Raw genomic sequence first — 23,199 nt, 5'->3', positions numbered from 1 at the left:
AGAATACACTCTGACATTGTGAGAACAGTGATAAGCTGAGGCTACAGACACTTGACCTTAGGCTGATGACCAATGCCTTCTACGGCCGCAGTCACTGAGGGTGGAACACCAGCTCTGGGGGCAGGACAAAGGCGACATCTTCATCCAGAAAACTGAAAGCTATGTAAGTGGTGGACAATTTATCCTTTCTTAGACAATTATCTGACCAGGTTCCCTCTTGGATTCCTAGAATTTTAGATCCACTGTGATTAGAGGGATCAAATTTAGTCAATTTAAAAGGGCATACACAAAATTTGTCAATGCTAATATGTCACCCAAGAAAAATGCATGTAGCATGGATTAAGGAAGTACATACAGGATCTACATTGACAGGGATTTGTAATTAGAAAAAAAAGGAATTAATTCCTGAGCGTCTTTATATAAATGCCAAGGGGTAAAGCAGAATATTAGAATATGTTTGTATGTGATTATGATATCAAACAAACATGTTTACCCAGGAAAATATATTCTTTCTCACCTCAGCTGTTAAAGTCTCAGGAAAATTTAACCTTGAAAATATTCTAAGAGAAACTTGTTTTTGTTCTCTGAATCTCATTTCCTTTCACTTTCTTGTAAAGAAATGAATGAATGAAGAGCAAGTAACCAGTGGAGCACAGTAGGCAAGAACTCAGTTCTGAGAACTGACTGCCTTCCATTGCACTTACTACCTTTATATGAACCTAGGCACGCACCTAAGTCAACTCATCTACAAAATTAAGATAATAATAATAGTCACACCTCCCTAATATAATGGTACTAAAGATTGAATATCATATAGTAAATGCTGAAGAAATGTTTTCTATTATAATCAGCCTATGCTAGGATAAATGGAAAGAATACAAATACGCTCAAATAATTGTGAAATATATGTATTAGAGAGCGTCAACATGAAATAAAAATATAAAGATGACCATCCTACTAGTGTAACCAAAGTTTTTAGAAAAGTCAAAGGAATGCTGAATTCTCACACACAACTGTATTATCAGGATGGTTGGTTTACACAATGAACAGAGTAAGTTGAGGAAGATTCTGCTTTCTGTTCCATTCACAGAGCTTCCAAGTCTTTAACGAGAGGGAGATGTGTAGGTGTGAGAGAGCTGAGGCATGAAATTTGGATCTTATTACAAGTGCAGAAGAAAATCCTAAGAGCATTTGATGCACAAAAGTGTTATGATCTAATTCCTACTTTTCAATGATCACCCTGACTGATGTGAGGGGAAGATATATGGGATGTGCTGGTGTAGGAATGTTACCAAGAGCAGCTGAGGATATTAAAGTCCTTCAGGAGGGAGCATCATGGCCTGAACTATGACCTTGTAGTAAAGATTGTGCAAGTGGTTCTATTTGGGATGAGTGTTGAAAGCGGAGTCAACTCGACTTGCTAAAGCGCAGTGCGTGAAGGGAGTGAGAATTTTTGAACCACGGAACACTTGACTTAGAACAGGATGGGAGCTGTTATGAGAACTGAATTGTGTTTCCTAAAATTTCATATGTTGACGACTGTTCCTTCAGGATCTCAGAATATAAACATGGATATTAGAAGGTAAGTGGAGTGCTGAGGGCTGCCACTCACCTCTAGGTGCCCAAGCTCCTGCAGCAGTCCTGCTTCTGTCTTTCACCCACCCTCACTCACAGACAGTGTCTCTTTCTGCATTTTCATCACTTCCCTTTTTGTTTTGTCCGTTGAGTGCATAGCTGGTATTTATGGTTTCCTGATAAACTTTACTCATTGCTGACATTGGAGAAGGTCAGGGAAAGGGCCTGAAATGAGTCACCTTTAGGGGCATTTCTGTTCTCTTTCTGTACTCTCCTGCCAAGGACAAGTGAGTCTTGTCTCAGGCTTGCAGCAACCTCAGTTGGTGACATAATCAGGCAATGTCAGCCTGGCCTTTTTGCTGCTCCTTGTCTCTGACATTCCTTTGTTACCTGATGGTCTAACTTAAGCCACCTAGGCAGGATTGCTCATCCCCAGTTCCTATGGAAATCAGTGTCTGGTGAGACCAGAGACACAAATCTCCATAATACAGTGGGATCTGCTGGGACCAAGCAACTACTCTCTGCCTAAGAGAAAACTCATGAAGCTCAGCTAGAACAAATCCACTTTCCATAGAGCCAGAAACAATTGCCAATTAGTAATGTATTCGCCTTTCCAGTACATCTATGTCTGTATTTATGCCAGGGAAAATACCAACCGGCCTGGTTCCCTTGCAAGGGCAAAGTTATTCATAGGAAAGCCTTTTGTATGAGGAAGTCTCCCTGTGCTATGACCCGCAACTGTTGAGAAGGGCCAGCCAGATTCTCATATGGAAAGACCAGAATCCACTCATCCAGAATGGTCAAGAGGCCATGTTTAGGATTTACTGTTGCACACACTCTCTATCCCATCATACCTCCAACAAAGCTGTCCTCAAATTAACACCAGCCGTGCACAAAATGTGAACAATTACACAAGAAGACACACAGAAGATCTAAGTGGAAAATGGCAGCTGCTGAATCTGACTAACCTGTCTATTCCATGAAATGATGAGCAGGGATTTATCAGATGGAAGAATCAGCAGCTAAAAGAAGGGTTAGCAATGCAGGACTCTGATAGGGCTTTTTGGAAACAACATTTATTGTGAAATAAATGAAAATAATTCTTCTTTTTTCAGAGAAGAATGAAAAAAGGCGGTGAGGAGTACTATATCCTATTACATAGAAGATTAAATAAAGGAAATCTCACCAAATTCATGGGAAAAAGTCAGATATATAATAAAAATACACATAATGATCTTGACTCAGAAAACAAAATAGGAATAAAGAAGTACTAGAAAGAACTTGCAGAGGAATGCATATCAGAATTTTGTAGAAAAAATATTCTTTGTGAAAGAACAATCTGAGAAAACCAATACAATGCAATTGAGGCTTTGAGGGTGGTATCTGATTATCTTATTTGAATGTAGATTTGTGGCCACTTAATTATCAGTGGTAGGAACTTGATACAAAACCCAAAAGAAATGAAGCAGAGAGTGCATTTTAGAGAATATTCCAGAGAAAGGGAAGAACATGAAGGATGTTTTAGGGACATGAGATCACATGATTGCCTCACAGAACTATGTATTCAGTTTTCCCAGGTCTAGAAATTTCCTGGTGGTTTCTGTGTCCATTTGCCTTAGCAACCTCTAATAATAGTTTAAAATACAAAATTTTAGCTTTCCTGTGATGTAAAGCACTAAGCCGTCCCTGAGCTGAGTGAGATCCACAGAAGCTTGAACAATATCTGTAGCCTGAGGAGGCTGTGGGGCAGCTTTCTGTCATCTATGTGTGCCCAGGAGTGTGCTGTTTTCTCACATCTCACAGAGAGCAGAAACCATCTCTATCGCACCAAAAATTTAGCTAAATATGAAAATATCTGTCCACACAAATCACAAGAGATGAAAATAGGGCATAAATAGATCCAGAGATATTGACCATCCTCACTGCTGGCTGTAGCGTCACTACTTACACACACATAAACAGAAATAAATAGCACAGTGGAAAGCGGATGATAGTCTTACCTAAAAGATTGAAACTCTAATGATTTCTAAGGTTCAATTATGACACAGTGATGATGGCTTGGACACAGTCCCTTCAAAACCATTGTTCAAGTCACAGTTGTACCTTTTAAAAATAAGACACTAACAACATATCCGACCCAACCCATCCCTCTGGGCTAGAGTATCAAAGAAAAATAAGGGATACACCTGACCTGCAGTGAGCAAAGCAGAGCCCAGTCTCTGAGGTGGTGAGGCCCCCGCAGTGTGGAGCTGAAAGGTGTCATTGTTTTGCTTCTCTTCATAAAGGGAGCAGCCCCGTTCCTCCCAGCACAGTGTTGGGAGCAACTCCAGAGTCTCCTGCAAGATGCTGTTGATTCTGCTGTCAGTGGCCCTGCTGGCCCTGAGCTCAGCTCAGAACTTACATGAAGGTAAAACAGAAGGGGAAGAAGAGGTAGTGACTCTGCGTGGGGGTTAGGAGGGGATAATGGTAATTAGGGGGAAGAGAAGAGAATGAAAACCCAGATGGGGCTGCAAAGTTTTCAGGCCTGGGATCAGGAGACCGATTGCACCCTCATTCCACACTAAGGGTTTCTAATTTATTTAACGTACAATGAAATCCATTAAAGAATTTGTTCCAGGGGAATGAGAAGGTAAGATTTGCATTTATAGAGAGATATGATTGTGCTGTGAAGGATGCAGTGGAAAATGCAAGGCAGATTCAGGCAAGTCCAGCTGTGAACAACCTATACTGATCTCAGTAAGTACAGAGGGATGATGGTGTCCTTGCTGTGCAGTGAATCAGCATCGGTGATGGAGATAAACATACATCAGAGATACTGAAGAGACAGAGAATTGGATGGAACACTTGTTTCTGTCTCACTAGAGATACAGAAATATCAGAGCCAATCATTGTCATTTTTCTCTCCCCTACATGAGGTATTTCAATGTGCTGGAAGTTTTATGGGTAAGATTGTATTGCATTGATTATTACTGGTTATACCAATTGAGAAAGCATGCATACAGAAGCAATGTATTTCTAGTAGGTGGTGGGCATAAGAATACCAAACTATCACATTGAAGTCCCTGGCATGTGTAAACTAAATTAGCATTAAGTCCTGAGGATGCTAGGGAGGGAAAAAAGGGGCTCTTCTATGTTGAGTTCAGGGCTGCTGCTCTGTCCTAAGAACCCTGCCTCCCCTTACACCTACCTTCCTTTCAGCTGCTTCACAGACAGTGGCTGACGAGTTAACTTAGGAGATGCATGGGGTGTGGTGAGAAGACCCTTTTCCCTGTAGAACACTTGTGAGTCTTGAAAGATTCCAGATGTAACTTTTCCCATCGTCCTGTGCTTCTCTTCTAGATGTCAGCCAGGATGAATCTCCCTCCCTAATATCAGGTAAATCCCAATTCGTTCTCAATCTGTTTTGACTGTCTTTTTCTGCTGATGAATGGATCAGCTCTCCAGTGTCTTCTTATCAACATTAACCTTTCAGGAATTGATAAATATTAGTGCCCCTAATAGTAGAGGCAATCTTCCTGCAACCCTGATTCTGGGGACCGTGAGCAGGCCACAAAATTGAATGGCAGAAATGCTTAGCTTAGATATCAGCAGGAGTGGGTTGTCTCATTCTCCGACCAGGAGTGCCTGCTGGGAGATGACAGACAAATGGGCAGCATCCTCATTCTGACTCCTCTTTATACTGAGAGTCCCCAACTGCTTTGTTCTTCCCTAGTGTTCTATTCCAGAGTTCTATGTCTTCACCGAAAATGCAAAGAAATTAGTGTCTTGGTCCCATTTTTGTGCGTTTCCCCCTCAGCTTTTTACCCTAGCTGATCAAAATTTACTGCAACTATTCAGTGAATCTTGTGTGGGCTTTTACTCTGCCTTTCTCTTCTCTCTTTCTCCTCCAGAACATCAACAAGGACAACCCCAACAAGGAGGCAAGAAGCCCCAAGGTCCCCAGTCTCCTCCAGGAAATGCACAAGGACCACCCAAACAAGGAGGCAACAAACCTCAAGGTCCCCCACCTCCAGGAAAGCCACAAGGACCCCCCAAACAAGGAGGCAACAAACCTCAAGGTCCCCCACCTCCAGGAAAGCCACAAGGACCACCCAAACAAGGAGGCAACAAACCTCAAGGTCCCCCACCTCCAGGAAAGCCACAAGGACCACCCCAACAAGGAGGCAACAAACCTCAAGGTCCCCCACCTCCAGGAAAGCCACAAGGACCACCCAAACAAGGAGGCAACAAACCTCAAGGTCCCCCACCTCCAGGAAAGCCACAAGGACCACCCCAACAAGGAGGCAATGCCCAGCAGGCTCAGCCACCTCCTGCTGGAAAGCCCCAGGGACCACCATCCCCTCCTCAAGGGGGCAGACCCGCCGGACCTCCCCAAGGACAGTCTCCCCAGTAATCTAGGATTCAATGACAGGTATTAGTCCAGTTGATTCTTCACCAAATGCTCTAATTGCTACAGGTCTCCAGCTTTCCTGTGCCAGAGATACACTAAAAGCCCAGTGATATCGTTTTGTCATAGAACCCATTTCTAAAGGTTTGTGTTCAGATATTCTGGAAATGGGTAACAAGGCCGTGTATTTGTAACAAGCTCTTTAAGGAATTCCCATGTTGAGAAGCACTATTCCTAATAATCTGTTTTAAATGGTATTGGCAATGAGGAAGTAGTACCATGTTTGCTCTGGCACTCTGTTTTCTGTGCACACACTCAGAGACCTCCCACTTAGAATTTTCACCTGAGCACTGTTTGCTCAGTCCTGCCTCACTCCAGCCTCTCTACTCCAGTATTCCTGCCAAGTGGTCCCTGAAGTTTCAGCAGCTAAATGGTGTCTCATTTTTTAAATTCTTACTTTCCAGTTAAGTACGTGATTAAGCTTACAACAAATATCTAATGGAATGGAAACATATGAAGCTAAATTTAAAGACACAACTCATCCTACGTGGCTTCCTTTCTTCAGAAAACTACCACTGTTAACTTTAGGGCATCTTCTCTTTGAAATATTTATGTGTACATGGACAATTAGAATATTTTCCCCCCAGAAGTAATGCCATAATTTATATGCAGGTACATATGTTAGTCATTCAAAAAATACATTTCTTTCAACATTTCCACATGAGTTTATGAAGCTAAGTAGATCTCTTCAGTGGTTATCTGTTTGTTTTTACAATTTTATGCTACTCCATTATGTGGCTACACTGTGATTTCTTTAACCAATCCCTGTCACTTGACAGTGAGGGTGGTTTCAGCTTCTCACTATTATAGAATGTGTTCCAGTTACCATCCGTGTAAATATATCCCTGAACAAACTCAGCAGCAAGTAATAACAAGCTATGATTGGTCTTATCTCTTCATCACATAAGGAAAAATTTGGAGCACATTTTGTGCAAGGGAAGGGCATCAAAAGAGGGAGCACACAAAAACTTAGGAAGGAAACACAGGAGGTAGAAGGGATGGGGAGAGAGGGGATGGGCTCTCATGTACTCTACTGCAGTAACTCCGGGGAGGAATTAGACATTTCCTGCCATGTCAAATCTGGTCTATGAACATCCTTGTCTGTTTGTTTCAGGAAGTGAAAAAGAAGATGACAGTGATTTAAATGATTCAAATGCCATGACATTGGACGAAGGTGGTCGTAGCTCTAACTTCAATATACCAATAAAATAATCAGCTTGCAATTTCTGATTGTGGTGTCTGTTTCTTAATGTTTGTGAATGTGGGGTATGAGGACCAAGAAGACATTATAAGAACATCTAGGAACCCTTCTCCTTGATGCTCCAGGAAGCTTCCCTCCTGCTTAATCCTAATTTAGCCAGCTGCCATGAAAAAAGGTTTTACTGTTTCTCTACTTCCCTGTTTTCTATTATTTCCCTCCCCCCCCACCCGAGATGGAGTTTTTTTCACCCAGGCTGGAGTGCAGTGGCACAATTTTGCCCACTGCCCCTTGCATCTCCTGGCTTCAAGCTATTCTATTGCCTCAGCCTTCCAAGTATCTGAGGTTATAGGTGCCCACCATCATGCATGGCTAATTTTTGTATTTTTAGTATTTTGTATTTTTGTATTTAGTATTTTAAAATTTTAGTATTTTGTATTTTTATTTCCTCATCCTCCCACTTCCAATGTTTTCTTATGCACACATTATAGATGCCTTTATTCTTTTCACTTCCAGTCTGTGAAGGTCATGTGTTTCCTCCATTCCACTCATTTAGGGGTCAATTCTCAGTCCAGCATCTCCTTGACCTCTTGACAGTTTAACACCATTGATCCTACCCTTCTTTTGGGAACACTGTGTCAATCTTTCCAGGAACCTCCTCCTCTCTCCTAAGGCTTCTCCTACCTCTGCCTCTTCCCTCCTACAGCTACAAAGTTCTCCCTCTTCCAACTCTTTTTTGTCTTGATAAAGAATTCATCTAATTAATTAGCAAACTAGGATTTTTTTGTTGACTCTTCTCTTTTCCTCTTTCATCACATTACATCTTGTCTAATAAGCTATGTTATCATTGTGAAGTTCAAGCTTCAAAGTAATTTCCTACTGCAGCCTGTTTCATTACTTTCATCTTTATCAGCCCATCTAAGCAAGCCTCATTTGCAGTTTACACCAAAGAGTTCTATTCATTTCCCAACAGTCAATTACTCACCTTGGCCGTATAAAATTATATTACTTTTCTATGTTTTGCAGTTGATTGCTAGCAGTTTTACTTTGTAAGAACCAGATGCTATTTTTTTTTTTTTCTTGAGACAGAGTCTTGCTCTGTTTCCCAGGCTGGAGTGCAGTGGCAAATTCTTAGCTCACTGCAACCTCTGCCTCCTAGGTTCAAGCGATTCTACTGCCTCAGCCTCCCGTATAACTGGGATTACAGGTGCATGCTACCACAGCCAGCTAATTTTTTTTGCATTTTTAGTGGAGTTGGGGTTTCACGAAGTTGGCCAGGTTTGTCTCAAACTCCTGATCTTGTGAGCCGCCTCCCTCGCACTCCCAAAGTGCTGGGATTACAGATGTGAGCCACCGTGCCCAGCTGCGAATTGTTACCTATGCTAAAGTGCTATGTATTGCCCCCTAACTCTCTGTGGAATTGGGGGATGTTCTACACCTAATTCATTCTGCTATGGCCACACTGGTCGTTGTCTTCTTTTTATGGCAGGATATAGAAGCATTATGCTTAGATTTTCTGTTAATTAAAATAAATATATTGCAGAAATAAAAGTTTGATTTTGTTACTCAGATTATGTAGTGCTTACGTCACGGCATTATGGCACTCATCGCTCAAATAACAAACACTGCATTTATTAATACCTCATTATACAATCCCTCTGCCTCCTATACTCCCACGTATTCATTGTCTATCATTTCACTCTGGGATGCAAGGCTGGTTCAACATACGCAAATCAATAAATGTAATCCAGCATATAAACAGAACCAAAGAAAAAACCACATGATCATCTCAATACATGCAGAAAAGGCCTTTGACAAAATTCAACGGCCCTTCATGCTAAAAATGCTCAATAAATTCGGTATTGATGGAACGTATCTCAAAATAATAAGAGCTATTTATGACAAACCCACAGCCAATATCATACTGAATGTGCAAAAACTGGAAGCATATCTTTTGAAAACTGGTACAAGACAGGGATGCCCTGTCTCACCACTCCTATTCAACACAGTGTTGGAAGTTCTGGCTAGGGAAATCAGGCAGAGAAAGAAATAAAGGGTATTCAGTTAGGAAAAGAAGAAGTCAGATTGTCCCTCTTTGCAGATGACATGATTGTATATTTAAAAAAACCCCATTGTCTTAGCCCAAAATCTCCTTAAGCTGATAAGCAACTTCAGCAAAGTCTCAGGATACAAAACTAATGTGCAAAAATAACAAGCATTCTTATACACCAGTAAGAGAAAAACAGAGAGCCAAATCATGAATGAACTTCCATTTGCAATTGCTCCAAAGAAAATAAAATACCTAGGAATCCAACTTACAAGGGATGTAAAGGACCTCTTCAAGGAGAACTACAAACCACTGCTCAGTGAAATAAAAGAGGACACAAACAAATGGAAGAATATACCATGCTCATGGATAGGAAGAATCAATATCGTGAAAATGGCCATACTGCCCAAGTTAATTTATAGATTCAATGCCATTCCCATCAAGTTACCAATGAGTTTCTTCACAGAATTGGAAAAAACTGCTTTAAAGTTCATATGGAACCAAAAAAGAGCCCGCATTGCCAAGACAATCCTAAGTCAAAAGAACAAAGTTGTTATATAATTTGAATTCAGGCAATGTGACGCTTCCAAATTTGTTTATTTTGCCTAGGATTGCTTTGAGTCTTTTGACTCTTATTTTTTGCTTGCATGAGTAATTTTGGATTTTTTTATTTTTACCAGTTCTTTGAAAAATGACATTGATATTTTGATAAAGATTGAATCTCTTGATTTATTTGGACACTACAGTTGGCGTTCTTAAGATTCTTTCAGCATGCCAAGTTTGTTCCTAACTTTATCAGGCATGTGTTTGCATTTTATTCAAGTATGCTCACATCTTACCACCTTAAAGCCTTCTTTGAATACACAGAACCCCTTATTCTCCTAAACCTGCTTTAATTATTTATCAAATCATTGTCACTCTGAGATAGTCTTATGCAATATCCCTACTATCTAATATGAGCGCTCTTAAGTAGTCCCCACCACATTATATCAGGATTGGTTTCTATGACCAAGAAAATATGGCAGAAATGGTGGTATATTACCACTGAGATTAAGTTTTAGTAGAAACTGTGGCTCCATCTTTTATTTTTCAATTTTCTCTTTCTCTGTGTCTCTCTCTCTTCCTCTGTCTCTTTCTCTCAGACATCACTTGCACTGGGAACATCCAGCTGACATGTGAAGCAGCTCTATGGAGGGAATCTCTAAACATCTCTCCCCTTGGGGGCAACAGAAGAGTAGACACCTACAGAGAAGGTGGAAAAGTCTCCCACCTCCAATTCTTCAGTCCCCACCTGACGTCTAAAACAAGCCACTCTAGAGTTGATTTCAATATGGAGACCAGAGAAATTCCCATTTCTCCCTTTACATAGGATAATGCTTATCCTGAGTTACTGTCTACCTGTTTTTTGGTTTTCTTCTTCTGTGAAACACATGCTAGCATAGCTTCAGCATATGAGAAGTAAACTATATGAAGATTTTTTCATGCTGCCAGATGTGTAATGTGACCTTCACACTTAAATGATTACCTGAGTGGATATAGGATTCTAGTTTGATTGTTATTTTTACGTGGAGTTTTTAAACCCCTCTTCCACCACAGCAGCAAAGAACTATCTTGGAAGCAAAGAGAAGCCCTCACGAAACACTGAATCTGTTGATGCCCTAATCTTGGACTTCCTGGTGTACAGAATGTTGGGAAAGAAATTTCTGTTCTTTAATCATGACCCAGTCTGCAGTCTTGTTAGAGTACTAGAAATGGACTAACATACAACCCCATCTGAGTTCTAATTAGTAAACATACATCTAAAAACCAAAACAAAATGAAACAACAGCAAAACAACAGGGTTGGACTGTCTTCTGACTTCTATTTTTCCATTTAGTTTCTGATTCTCTACATCTTCTCTATGACTGCTTTTCCAAAGTGGCATCTTCAAGATCTTTCTTATCCATAAGATTTAATTAGATATAAGTTGACGTAGGCCTTTTTCATTTATTGTGTTGGGCACTCTGTATTTCAAGAATAGGTCTCCTATGTCGGGCCCCGCAGTTGAGAGTGGGCCCCACACAAATACCAAAGTCAAAGGCATTGTTCATTCCTTTTATCCTCATTAGTTAGTATTTTAAAAGTTCAGCCACAAATAAAACATAGAAATTATAGGAGCAGGCACAGGCCGAGCTAAATGCTCTTCCAGGACTGCTTGCGCAGGGGAAGAATTTGAAAAAACAATAAATTCACTGTTTCTACTCCATGGCACCAGAGGAAAAATGGGATGCTTCTCTGTAAAGAGAATCAACTGAATTAGAGTAAGTGGTACTTTATCAAATCCTGGATGACTATCTTCACACACACTACTGAAACAAATAGTTGAGAAGAGTAAGGTTACGTATCCTGTCTGTGGGAGGAAAACATGGGTGTCCCAAAGATGTTCACATTCTAAGGAGTATATTTTGTGTAACGATTAAAGGAAAGACATGACTGGAGAATTCTGTGTACATATTTATAGGATTTAGGAAGAAACGTATTTATTCAGGAAAAGAGTTTTTATTACCTCATCTTCAAGGTTTCAGGGCAAGTTTTACCTTACCAATTTCCTATCACTTGTACCTGAGTTTCTTTTTGTGGACCTAATTTCTTCTGACTTTCTTGGAGGTAAATAAATATATAAGTAAATAGCAACAAAGTGGGCGAGTACAGTAAGCAGGAACAGAGGCTCTGAAGACCTGCTGCCATCTATACCACTTATTATTATTTTAATAACTTTGGCGTGTGCCTCACTCAGCTCATCTATAAACCTGAGATGGTAGTAAAAAGTATTCTTACCTAATAAGCTGGTTCTGAAGATTAAATGGCATATAGTAAACACTTAAGAAATATTTTTACTATAATCAGCCATAGCTACAATATGTTCATAGAGTATGAATACCCTAAAATAATTGTGAAATATGTGTTTATAAGAGAAAACATAATATCAAAATATATCAACCAGTGTCATAACTATGTAACCAGGATTTCATGGATTCATGAACCCCTCCCAGACCACAGGGACTTCATGAATTTACTCGATCACATCACAAGTCTGTCCACTCTGTTAATGTTCATCTCTCCTGGGACACAACCCTCTTGTGTTACAGTCAAGCTAATTCAAGATGAAGTTGAGGAAGATTCTGCTTTCTGTCCAATTCAAAGAATCCCCCCATTTCAATAAAGAGAAAGTCATGTGAGTATGAAGAAGCTGACATATGAAATTCAAATGTGATTACTAGTGTAATAAAAAACTGTGGTGGATGGGACGCACAAATGTGATATGGTCTAATTTTCATCTGTAAAAGGTCACTCTGGCTATTGTGGGGAGAGCTGATATGCGATGTAACAAGAATGTTACCAAGACCTGCTGAAGTCTATTAACATCTTCCTGCAGAGAGAATCATGGCATGAGCCACAGCCCTGTAGTAGAGAATATGCAAGTGTTTATATTGCCGTGTATTTGGAGGTGAGCCCACTGGATTTGCTCATGGACTGCACTTCGATGAGAGAAAGGCAGACATGATTCCAATATATCTGAACAACAAAATGAAACTGCTGTCGTGGACTGAGAAGACATTGGGTAGTGCTATGGGCTGAATTCTGTTTTCCCTTATTTATATGATGAAAGTCTTCACTCCCAGTTTCTCAGAATATGTGCATATTTGGAGGTAAGAACTGAAATGTGTGGATTCACTTAAAATGAGGCTGTTATGGGGGCACGTAGTCCAATCTGATAGATGTCCTTATAAGAAGAGGACATCTGCATGCACAGGGAGACACTAGATATCCACATGCACCAAGGCTGCCCCTTTTTGAGGACATAGCAAGAAGACAGATGTCTAGAGGCTAAGGAAAGAGGCCTCAGAAACACTGAACCTGTTGACACCATGATCACAATGCAAATGTGAATAAATGAATTTCTGTTGTTTAAGACACTACTCTGTGGTAATTGCTTAGGTAAGCACAATAAAAGAGAGAGGCCACAGACTTGGTTTCTCTTCCTTTCCTTCCTCTCACATGCCACTGTGACTCCATCCTGTGTCTCTCAGTACACCTTCCCCACTCTCACAGAACCAAGTACAATGATGATTTGAGCAGTTATAAGCAATTTGAGTCCCTAGCCTAATAGATATCTTGCAATATGTTGGGAGGAGTGTATAGGACCTTCAGTCCTCCTTGGGTCAGTGATATCTCAGGCCCAGCCCGAATCCTTAACAGAACTGAGATCTGAGTAGAGGAAATGAAGTAATAAATGAGATATGGACTAAGTGTCTTCATGCAAGTAAGCAAGACACATTTACTTTGAAATGCAAGCAGTGCAGACACTGCTCAAGTCTCAGCTGAATAAACACCCAAATTATAAATTTTCCCAATGACCTGTAACAGCTTTGGGAGATCTTTAATCCTTCTATCTCCTGTTATCTGTGGAAGAGAGTCAAAATTAAAGTCTCATTTGCAAAGTGTGTTTTAATTCTAACAGCTAATACTTGGTTTTTTTTTTTTTTTTTTTTAATTTTTTTTTTTTTTAAATTTATTTATTATTATTATACTTTAAGTTGTAGGGTACATGTGCATAACGTGCAGGTTTGTTACATATGTATACTTGTGCCATGTTGCTGTGCTGCACCCATCAACTCGTCATTTACATCAGGTATAACTCCCAATGCAATCCCTCCCCCCTCCCCCCTCCCCATGATAGGCCCCGGTGTGTGATGTTCCCCTTCCTGAGTCCGAGTGATCTCATTGTTCAGTTCCCATCTATGAGTGAGAACATGCGGTGTTTGGTTTTCTGTTCTTGTGATAGTTTGCTAAGAATGATGGATTCCAGCTGCATCCAAGTCCCTACAAAGGACTCAAACTCATCCTTTTTTATGGCTGCATAGTATTCCATGGTGTATATGTGCCACATTTTCTTAATCCAATCTGTCACTGATGGACATTTGGGTTGATTCCAAGTCTTTGCTATTGTGAATAGTGCTGCAATAAACATACGTGTGCATGTGTCTTTATAGCAGCATAATTTATAATCCTTTGGGTATATACCCAGTAATGGGATGGCTGGGTCATATGGTACATCTAGTTCTAGATCCTTGAGGAATCGCCATACTGTTTTCCATAATGGTTGAACTAGTTTACAATCCCACCAACAGTGTAAAAGTGTTCCTATTTCTCCACATCCTCTCCAGCACCTGTTGTTTCCTGACTTTTTAATGATTGCCATTCTAACTGGTGTGAGATGGTATCTCATTGTGGTTTTGATTTGCGTTTCAACCATTTCCCAATCCTAATCATTAGTGAGCAACATAAAGGGGGAATATTGAGAATATTTATTGACCAATCGTCATACATTTTTGTCAGCATGTCAGATATCAGTATGTCTTTTTTACATTATTAACTGAAGAATAATGGATGCCCTTTACAGACATGATGACATTATGAAACAAAAGGAAACCCAAAGGAACCAAATGAGGATTGTAATGTGGATGCCTAATGATTTCCATCGGAACTCTCACACAATGGCCCTGTTTAATGAGAGAATTGAGCAGGAGCACTGTTGCGGTGAAGGACTCTGCTGAAGCTCCCCCAGGAATTTCTCTACTAAAGCTTGGGCTTTCTCACCCTATTCTCAGTTTAAGCAGATATTGCCATTCTTTTGCCCTCCAGAAAGTCAACCAGAAAAATGCCTCATGCTTCCCAATAAACTCTTGCCATGAGATTTGCACTTACCTTATCAACTTTTGCTTTGACTGGACTTTTCCACCTCTTGGTAGCTATTTCTTTGACTGTATTTGTTTTCTTGATTGTACTGGTAAAGGCAGGTTGCTTCTCCTGTTACAATTCCTTCAAAAAAATGCTTCAAGATCTCGTTCCCCTTATTTAAAATTTCATGGAAAGTTCTACTACTCTCTGCAGCTTATCTTTTTGTCATAGTTTCGGCATTCATTGAGTGAAAAATTTCCTCAACATTAATTACTCAATTAGAATCAGGTAAGGAGAACCAATTGAGAATTTTGTAGTATTGGCTTTTGTTTGTTCCGTTAATTATTGGTTGTCTTCTAATAGGGTATAAACAATATGAATTTTATTCATGCAATTTGATATGAATCCTCTGTCTCTATGGGCTTTAGGTCCAACCTTGTCTTATCCCTTCTTGAAATGAGTTACCTACTTGTGAACTGCCATTTTTTTTGGCCATTATCTCCATCAGTGTTTCAGAAAGCATCACTGATTTTACCTTCTTATTTATTTATTTATTTATTTATGTATTTATTTTATTATTATATTTTAAGTTCTAGGGTACATGTGCATAACGTGCAGGTTTGTTACATATGTATACTTGTGCCATGTTGGTGTGCTGCACCCATCAACTCGTCAGCACCCATCAACTCGTCATTTACATCAGGTATAACTCCCAATGCAATCCCTCCCCCCTCCCCCCTCCCCATGATAGGCCCCGGTGTGTGATGTCCCCCTTCCCGAGTCCAAGTGATCTCATTGTTCAGTTCCCACCTATGAGTGAGAACATGCGGTGTTTGGTTTTCTGTTCTTGTGATAGTTTGCTAAGAATGATGGTTTCCAGCTGCATCCATGTCCCTACAAAGGACACAAACTCATCCTTTTTTATGGCTGCATAGTATTCCATGGTGTATATGTGCCACATTTTCTTAATCCAGTCTGTCACTGATGGACATTTGGGTTGATTCCAAGTCTTTGCTATTGTGAATAGTGCCGCAATAAACATATGTGTGCATGTGTCTTTATAGCAGGATTTTACCTTCTTCTACCCAAGTTTCACCATGAAGTTCACGTTTATACTCTCTTTAATTTTAGAAGAATTCATGTTGCTCTCATAGGGGATCTTTTGAACCTGCTCTTATTTTTCTTGATGTCTCAAGTAACTCCTGCTGAGACATGTTATAGCATGGCAATATGAGTTTATTTTGGTGCAAAAAAAAAACTGGAATCTATTCTTTTTTTAACATAATATACTTTTTCCATGAACATTTTACAGACCCAATGCATTGCAGGAAGGCTTCCTAACACAATAAGGTTTGCTACTGGTAACTTTGATTTTTCCAGGTGACTGGGTAGATTGATATTTTGTTTTTCTCCTGGCATATACTGGATGAGGAGTTCTTTTTGTTTAGATTTCTTGTGAGCTATGAATAAAAATGTTGGTCACTTAAAATGGTATCCACAATTTAGCCAATGTCTCCTGAGAAAAGTGTATGTAAGCATGCATGAAAAAGCACTTCATGATCCTCATGGCCAGTGATTTTTTCATTTGTTTATACATGAAATTGGCTCGGTGCAGGGGATCATACCTGTAATCCCAGCACTTTGGGAGGTCCAGGCGGGTGTATCACGAGGTCAGGAGTTCAAGACCAGCTTGGCCAAGATGGTGAAACCCCGTCTGTGCTAAAACTACAAAAATGAGCCAGGTACAGTGACAGTCTCCTGTAATTCAAGCTACTAGGGGGCTGAGGCAAGAGAATCGCTTGAACCCAGGTAGCAGAGGATGCAGTGACTAGAGATAGCACCACTGTACTCCAGCTTGGGTGACAGAGGGAGACTTCATCTAAAAAATAAAAAAAAGGAAGAAGAAGAAATTAATCATCTGCATGACTAATTATATACAAAGATGAATAGCAGGGGAATGCAGAAACCTATGTCACTGTGCTTATGATTTAGAAATACATTTAGAGAAATAGTTTTGTTTGTGTTTTTTCACTTTACCTGGCCATGTCTTAAGAAAAGCTTTTCTTTAACCAGGTACTAAAACTGGTACCTAAGTTTGTTCTCTGGATCTAATTTCTTCTCACTTTCTTGAAAATAAGCAGATATGTTAATAAATGCTAAAAGCAGTGGAGAAAAGGATGCAAGAATTGAGGCTCTGGAGACTGACCGCCATCTGCACCACTTACTCCTTTATCACAGTCTTGGCATGTGCTTCTGTCATCTCATCTACAAAAAGGGAGATAGTAACAAAAATTATTACTACCTAATAAGATGGTTCTGAAGATTATATGGCACATAGTCAATGCTTGATAAATATTGCCTATTATAATCCGTCATGCTACAACAGGCTTGTGGAATATGAACGCACTAATATAATTGTGACAGTTATGTTTATGAAGACTCAACTGTAAGTCAAAATATGAGATCCAATATCATAATAGTGTAGTCAGAATTTTTAGAAAAATTTAAGCAAAGTATACTTCGTAGAGACAATTGTGTTGAATTGTTAATTATATCATCATAATGTTTAGATGATTAAATGGGCACAATTGTTCCAAGCAGAGGCACTCCTCTTAGACCACAGGAACTCAATGCAATTCACTCACTGTCAGCACAAGTTTATCCACTCTGTCCATGTTCATCTTCTGGGCAAACCACTCTTTAGTTGTTCTAGACAAACCAGTGCATTATAAAGTTGAAGAAAATTCTTCTTTCAGTCCCATGCATAGAACTCCTCAGTCTTTGAGAATGACACATGCGGGTGTGAAAAAACTTAGTTGTGAACTTTACAAGATCTTACTAAAAGGAAAATTAGGAAAACTTAGAGGATATTAAGGAAGAAGGTAATGTCTAATTTCTATTATTAAAAGCTCACACTGGCTATTGTGAGGAGAAGTGATATGGAATGTGGTGGGAGCAGGAAAGTTACTAAGGCCAGCTAGCGGCTATTCTAGTCCTCCAGGAGAGAGGGTCATGCCACAATCAGAGTCTTGTATTAGAGATTACGCAAGGGGTCATCTTGGGATGTATTTTGAGGTGGAGCCCACTGTATTTGCTTATATGCAGTGCTTGGCGGAGAGTGAAAAGTAAAAAGTGACTCCTATGTTCTTGAAAACTCTGTAAAAATATTATTGTCTTAGTAAAGATTAGGAGATATCATGGGCTGCATTCTTTTTACCCAAATTTTTATGTTGAGGTCTTATCTTTGTACCTCAGAATATGAATGTGTTTGGAAACAATGTCTTTTTTACAGAGGTAATTAAATGAAAATCAGGCTATTCAGATGGTCCCAATCTAATCAGACTGGTGTTCTTATAAGAAAGGAAGTTTTGGCCACACAGAGGGGCAGCAGGGGTGCATGTGTACAGGAAACCCATGTGTGAAGACAAAACAAAAAAATAGCCAAGACAAAACAAAATAAATAGCCAAGTCAAAGTGAATAAGAAACATCTTAGAATAACTGAACCTGTTAACATTTTGATTACGGACTGTGAGCCTCCAGAACTGAGAGGAAGTCAATTTCTATTGTTTAAATTACACAGGTGGGGTATTTTTTTAAGAGAGACATAAGAAACTATGTCAGGGGAGAGCAGTTTTAGGATGTGGAATCAAGACTCTTGTTTAGGACATGTTATGTTTGCATCCATATTAGAAAGCAAATGGATTGCTGAGAGCTTCAACTGACTGAAAGGTGCATGAGCTCCTGCTGCATATCTGCTCCTCACTTTGACCCCATCCGCACTCACTAATGGGGTCTCTTTAAGCTCTTCTTTCACCTCTGTTTTATTTGTGTGTGGAAAGTTCATAGCTAATATTTATTCTTCCCTAATACACCAATCTCTTTCACTCATTGCTGACATTGGAAAATGTCAGAGAAAGGCCCTGATCTGAGTGATATTTGAAGGCAATGCCTGCTATCTTCCTGTACTCACCAAGCCAAGGGGGAGTCTTTCACCAGGACACCACTTCTACAGCAACCTATGCAATGAGGCAAGTCTGCAAAGCACTCCCCTCTGCTCTTTCCCTCTGATCTTCCTTTCCTACCAGAAGGTCCACCATAAGTCACTAGGCAGGACCATTCATCTCCAGTTTCTCTGTCCAAATGGTGTGTGTAGAAACCAATGACCATCATCCCAGTAGTAATAGCATACCTGATAGGCTAAGCAACTACTCTCTGCCCCCTATAAAGCACATAAAGTCAAGCTACAACTGTTTTATTATTGCACGGCCAAAGAAGAATTGCCAACTGGTAATATATTTCCTCTTTAGCAAACATCCCTAATATTCCAGAGGGGGTGAGGGAGGAAAATAACAATCTGGCTCATTACCAGCCAATGGCAGAGTAACCTGCAACAAACCCCATTGTATGAGGAGGGTTTCCAATAATATAAGGGGTCTTCAAACTGTTTGTGGAAAATATATATTATTTTTTAAAATTATGCATGGATACAAACATTTTTTGCACCAAAACATATTTATACTAACTTGCTACAACATGTCTGAACAGGATGTGGGTCAGTCACTAACATGGTTGAGGAAGCAGTTTGAAAACAGCCTCTATCAGAGCAACAAAACTTCCACTAAGATTGTAGGAGAACAAATATCAAGGTTATGGTGAAGCTTGTGTGGAGGGATGGTGACATCACTGATGCATTTGGAAATATTTGTGACCAAGTAAATCAGACCTTCACAAATGGATCACTTACCTTAAGAAGCGATGTGAGGAGATCGTTCCAAGATGGCTGAATCAGAACAGCTCCAGTGTACAGCTTCCAGCATGAGCGACGCAAAAGACAGTTGATTTCTGAATTTCCAACAGAGGTACTGGGTTCATCTCATAGGGACTCGTTGGACAGTGGGTGCAGCCCATGGAGTGTAAGCCAAAGCAGGGCAGGACACCACCTCACCCAGGAAGCACAAGGGGTTGGGGAATTCCCTTTCCTAGCCAAGGGTAGATGCGACAGACAGTACCTGGAAAATCAGGACACTCCCACCCTAATACTGTGGTTTTTCAATGGTCTTAGCAAAGGGCATACCAGGAGATTATATCTCATGCCTGGCTCAGCGGGTACCACGCCCACAGTGTCTTGCTCACTGCTAGCACAGCTGTCCTAGATCCAACTGTGAGGCAGCAGGGAGGCTTGGGGAGGGGCGTCCACCATTGCTGAGGCTTTACTAGGTAAACAAAGAGGCCAGGAAGCTCGAACTGGGTGGAGCCCACCCCAGTTCAAGGAGGTCTGCTTACCTCTGTAGACTCCACCTCTGGGGGCAGGGCATAGCTGAACAAATGGCAGCAGAAACTTCTGCAGTCTTAAATGTCCCTGTCTGACAATTTTGAAGAGAGAAGTGGTTCTCCCAGCATGGAGTTTGAGATCTGAGAACGGACAGACTGCCTCCTCAAGTGGATCCCTAATCCCTGGGTAGCCTAACTGGAAGACACCTCCCAGTCAGGGCCGATTGAAAACTAATACAGCGAGGTGCCCATCTGAGATGAAGCTTCCAGGATCAGGCAGCAACACTGGCCGTTATGAAATATTTGCTGTTCTGCAGCCTCTGCTGGTGATACCCAGGAAAACAGGGTCTGGAGTGGACCTCCAGAAAACTCCAACAGACGTGCAGCTGAGGGTCCTCATTGTTAGAAGGAAAACTAACAAACAGAAAGGAATAGCATCAACATCAACCAAAAGGACATCCACACAAAAACTCCATCTGTAGGTCACCATCATCAAAGTCCAAATATAAATAAAACCACAAAGATGGGGAGAAACCAGAGCAGAAAAGCTGAAAATTCTGGAAACCAGAGCACCTCTTCTCCTCCAAAGGATCAGAGCTCCTCACCAGCAATGGAACAAAGCTGGATGGAGAATGATTTTGATGAGTTGACAGAAGTAGGCTTCAGAAGATCAGTAATAACAAACTTCTCTGAGCTAAAGGAGGATGTTCAAACCCATTGTAAGGAAGCTAAAAACCTTGAAAAAAGATTAGAAGAATGGATAACTAGAATAAATAGCATAGAGAAGATCTTAAATGACCTGATGGAGCTGAAAACCATGGCACAAGAGCTATGCGATGCATGTACAAGCTTCAGTAGCCGATTTGATCAAGTGGAAGAAAGGGTATCAGTGATTGAAGATCAAATGAAGGAAATGAAGCGAGAAGAGAAGTTTAGAGAAAAAAGAGTAAAAAGAAGCGAATAAAGCCTCCAAGAAATATGAGACTAAGTGAAAAGACCAAATCTACACTTGATTGGTGTACCTGAAAGTGACAGGGAGAATGGAACCAAGTTGGAAAACACTCTTCAGGATATTACCCAGGAGAACTTCCCCAACCTAGCAAGGCAAGCCAACATTCAAATTCAGGAAATACAGAGACTGCCACAAAGATATTCCTTGAGAATAGCAACCCCAAGACACAAAATTGTCAGATTCACCAAGGTTGAAATGAAGGAAAAAATGTTAAGGGCAGCCAGAAATGTCAGGTTACCCATAAAGGGAAGCCCATCAGACTAAGAGCGGATCTCTCAGTAGAAGCTCTACAAGCCAGAAGAGATTGGAGGCCAATATTCAACATTCTTAAAGACAAGATTTTTCAACCCAGAATTTCATATCCAGCCAAACTAAGCTTCATAAGTGAAGGAGAAATAAAATCCTTTACAGACAAGCAAATGCTGAGAGATTTTGTCACCAGCAGGCCTGCCTTACAAGAGCTCCTGAAGGAAGTACTAATCATGGAAAGGAACAACCGGTACCAGCAACTGCAAAAAGATACCAAATTGTAAAGACCATCGATGCTAGGAAGAAACTGCATCAACTAATGAGCAAAATAACCAGCTAACATCATAATGACAGCATCAAGTTCACACATAACAATATTAGCCTTAAAGGTATATAGGCTAAATGCCCCAATCAAAAGACACAGGCTGGCAAATTAAGTCAAGACCTATCAGTGTGCTGTATTCAGGAAACCCATCTCATGTGCAGAGACAAACATAGGCTCAAAATAAAAGGATGGAGGAAGACCTTTTAAGCAAACTGAAAACAAAAAAATGCAGGGGTTACAATCCTAGTCTCTGATAAAACAGACTTTAAACCAACAAAGATCAAAAGAGATAAAGAAGGCCATTACATAATGGTAAAGAGATTAATTCAACAAGAAGAGATAACTATCCTAAGTATATATGTACCCAATACAAGAGCACCCAGGTTCATAAGGCAAGTCCTTTGACACCTACAAAGAGACTTAGATCCCCACACAATAGTAATGGGAGACTTTAACACCCCACTGTCAACATGAGACAGATCAACGAGACAGAAAGTTAACAAGGATATCCAGGACTTGAACTCAGCGCTGTACCAAGCGAACCTAATAGACAGTTACAGAATGCTCCACCCCAAATCAACAGAATATACATTCTTCTCAGCACCACATCACACTAATTCCAAAATTGACCATATAGTTGGAAGTAAAGCACTCCTCAGCAAATGTAAAAGAACAGAAATCATAACAAAGTGTCTCTCAGACCACAGTGCAATCAAATTAGAATTCAGGATTAAGAAACTCACTAAAAACCGCACAACTACATGGAAACTGAATAAGCTGCTCCTGAATGACTACTAGGTAAATAACGAAATGAAGGCAGAAATAAAGATGTTCTTTGAAACCAATGAGAACAAGACACAATGTACCAGAATCTCAGGGACACATTTAAAGCAGTGTGTAAAGGGAAATTTATAGCACTAAATGCCCAGCAGAGAAAGCAGGAAAGATCTAAAATCAACACCCTAACACACAATTAAATGAACTAGAGAAGCAAGAGTAAAAACATTCAAAAGCTAGCAGAAGGCAAGAAATAAATAAGATCAGAGCAGAACTGAAGGAGATAGAGAGATGAAAAACCCTTTTAAAAAATCAATGAATGCAGGAAGGCAAGAAATAACTAAGATCAGAGCAGAACTGAAGGAGATAGAGACAGGAAAAACCCTTTAAAAATTCAATGAACCCAGTAGCTGATTTTTTGCAAAGATCAACAAAATTGATAGACTGCTAGCAAGACTAATAAAGAAGAAAAGAGAGAAGAATCAAATAGATGCAATAAAAATGATAAAAGGGGTATCACCACCATTCCCACAGAAATAATAACTACCATCAGAGGATACTATAAACACCTCTACG

General features: G+C 40.2%; 1 protein-coding gene and 1 long non-coding RNA gene across 4 annotated transcripts in view; one reads left to right on the top strand and one right to left on the bottom strand.

The window, feature by feature from the left end:
• LOC695018 (uncharacterized) overlaps positions 1–7,249 on the top strand; it is a 31,855-nt gene extending 24,606 nt beyond the window's left edge. The window contains exons 1-4 of one of the 3 annotated variants that reach the window (XM_015151094.3): positions 3,827–3,982; positions 4,915–4,950; positions 5,466–5,986; positions 7,137–7,249. In XM_015151094.3, coding sequence (XP_015006580.3) covers positions 3,919–3,982; positions 4,915–4,950; positions 5,466–5,968 — 603 coding nt within the window. In that variant the 5' untranslated portion in view covers positions 3,827–3,918 and the 3' untranslated portion in view covers positions 5,969–5,986; positions 7,137–7,249. Of the gene's footprint in view, positions 1–3,826; positions 3,983–4,914; positions 4,951–5,465; positions 5,987–7,136 lie in introns of those variants that run through there. The other 2 variants (XM_077953116.1, XM_077953118.1) reach the window with 2 other exon arrangements.
• LOC144332680 (uncharacterized) overlaps positions 1–23,199 on the bottom strand; it is a 249,614-nt gene that overhangs the window by 162,078 nt on the left and 64,337 nt on the right. The window lies entirely within an intron of this gene.

Source organism: Macaca mulatta, chromosome 11, assembly GCF_049350105.2.
Source record: "Macaca mulatta isolate MMU2019108-1 chromosome 11, T2T-MMU8v2.0, whole genome shotgun sequence".
Classification (NCBI taxonomy): Eukaryota; Metazoa; Chordata; class Mammalia; order Primates; family Cercopithecidae; genus Macaca; species Macaca mulatta.
This window is presented reverse-complemented; position numbering and strand designations above follow the sequence as displayed.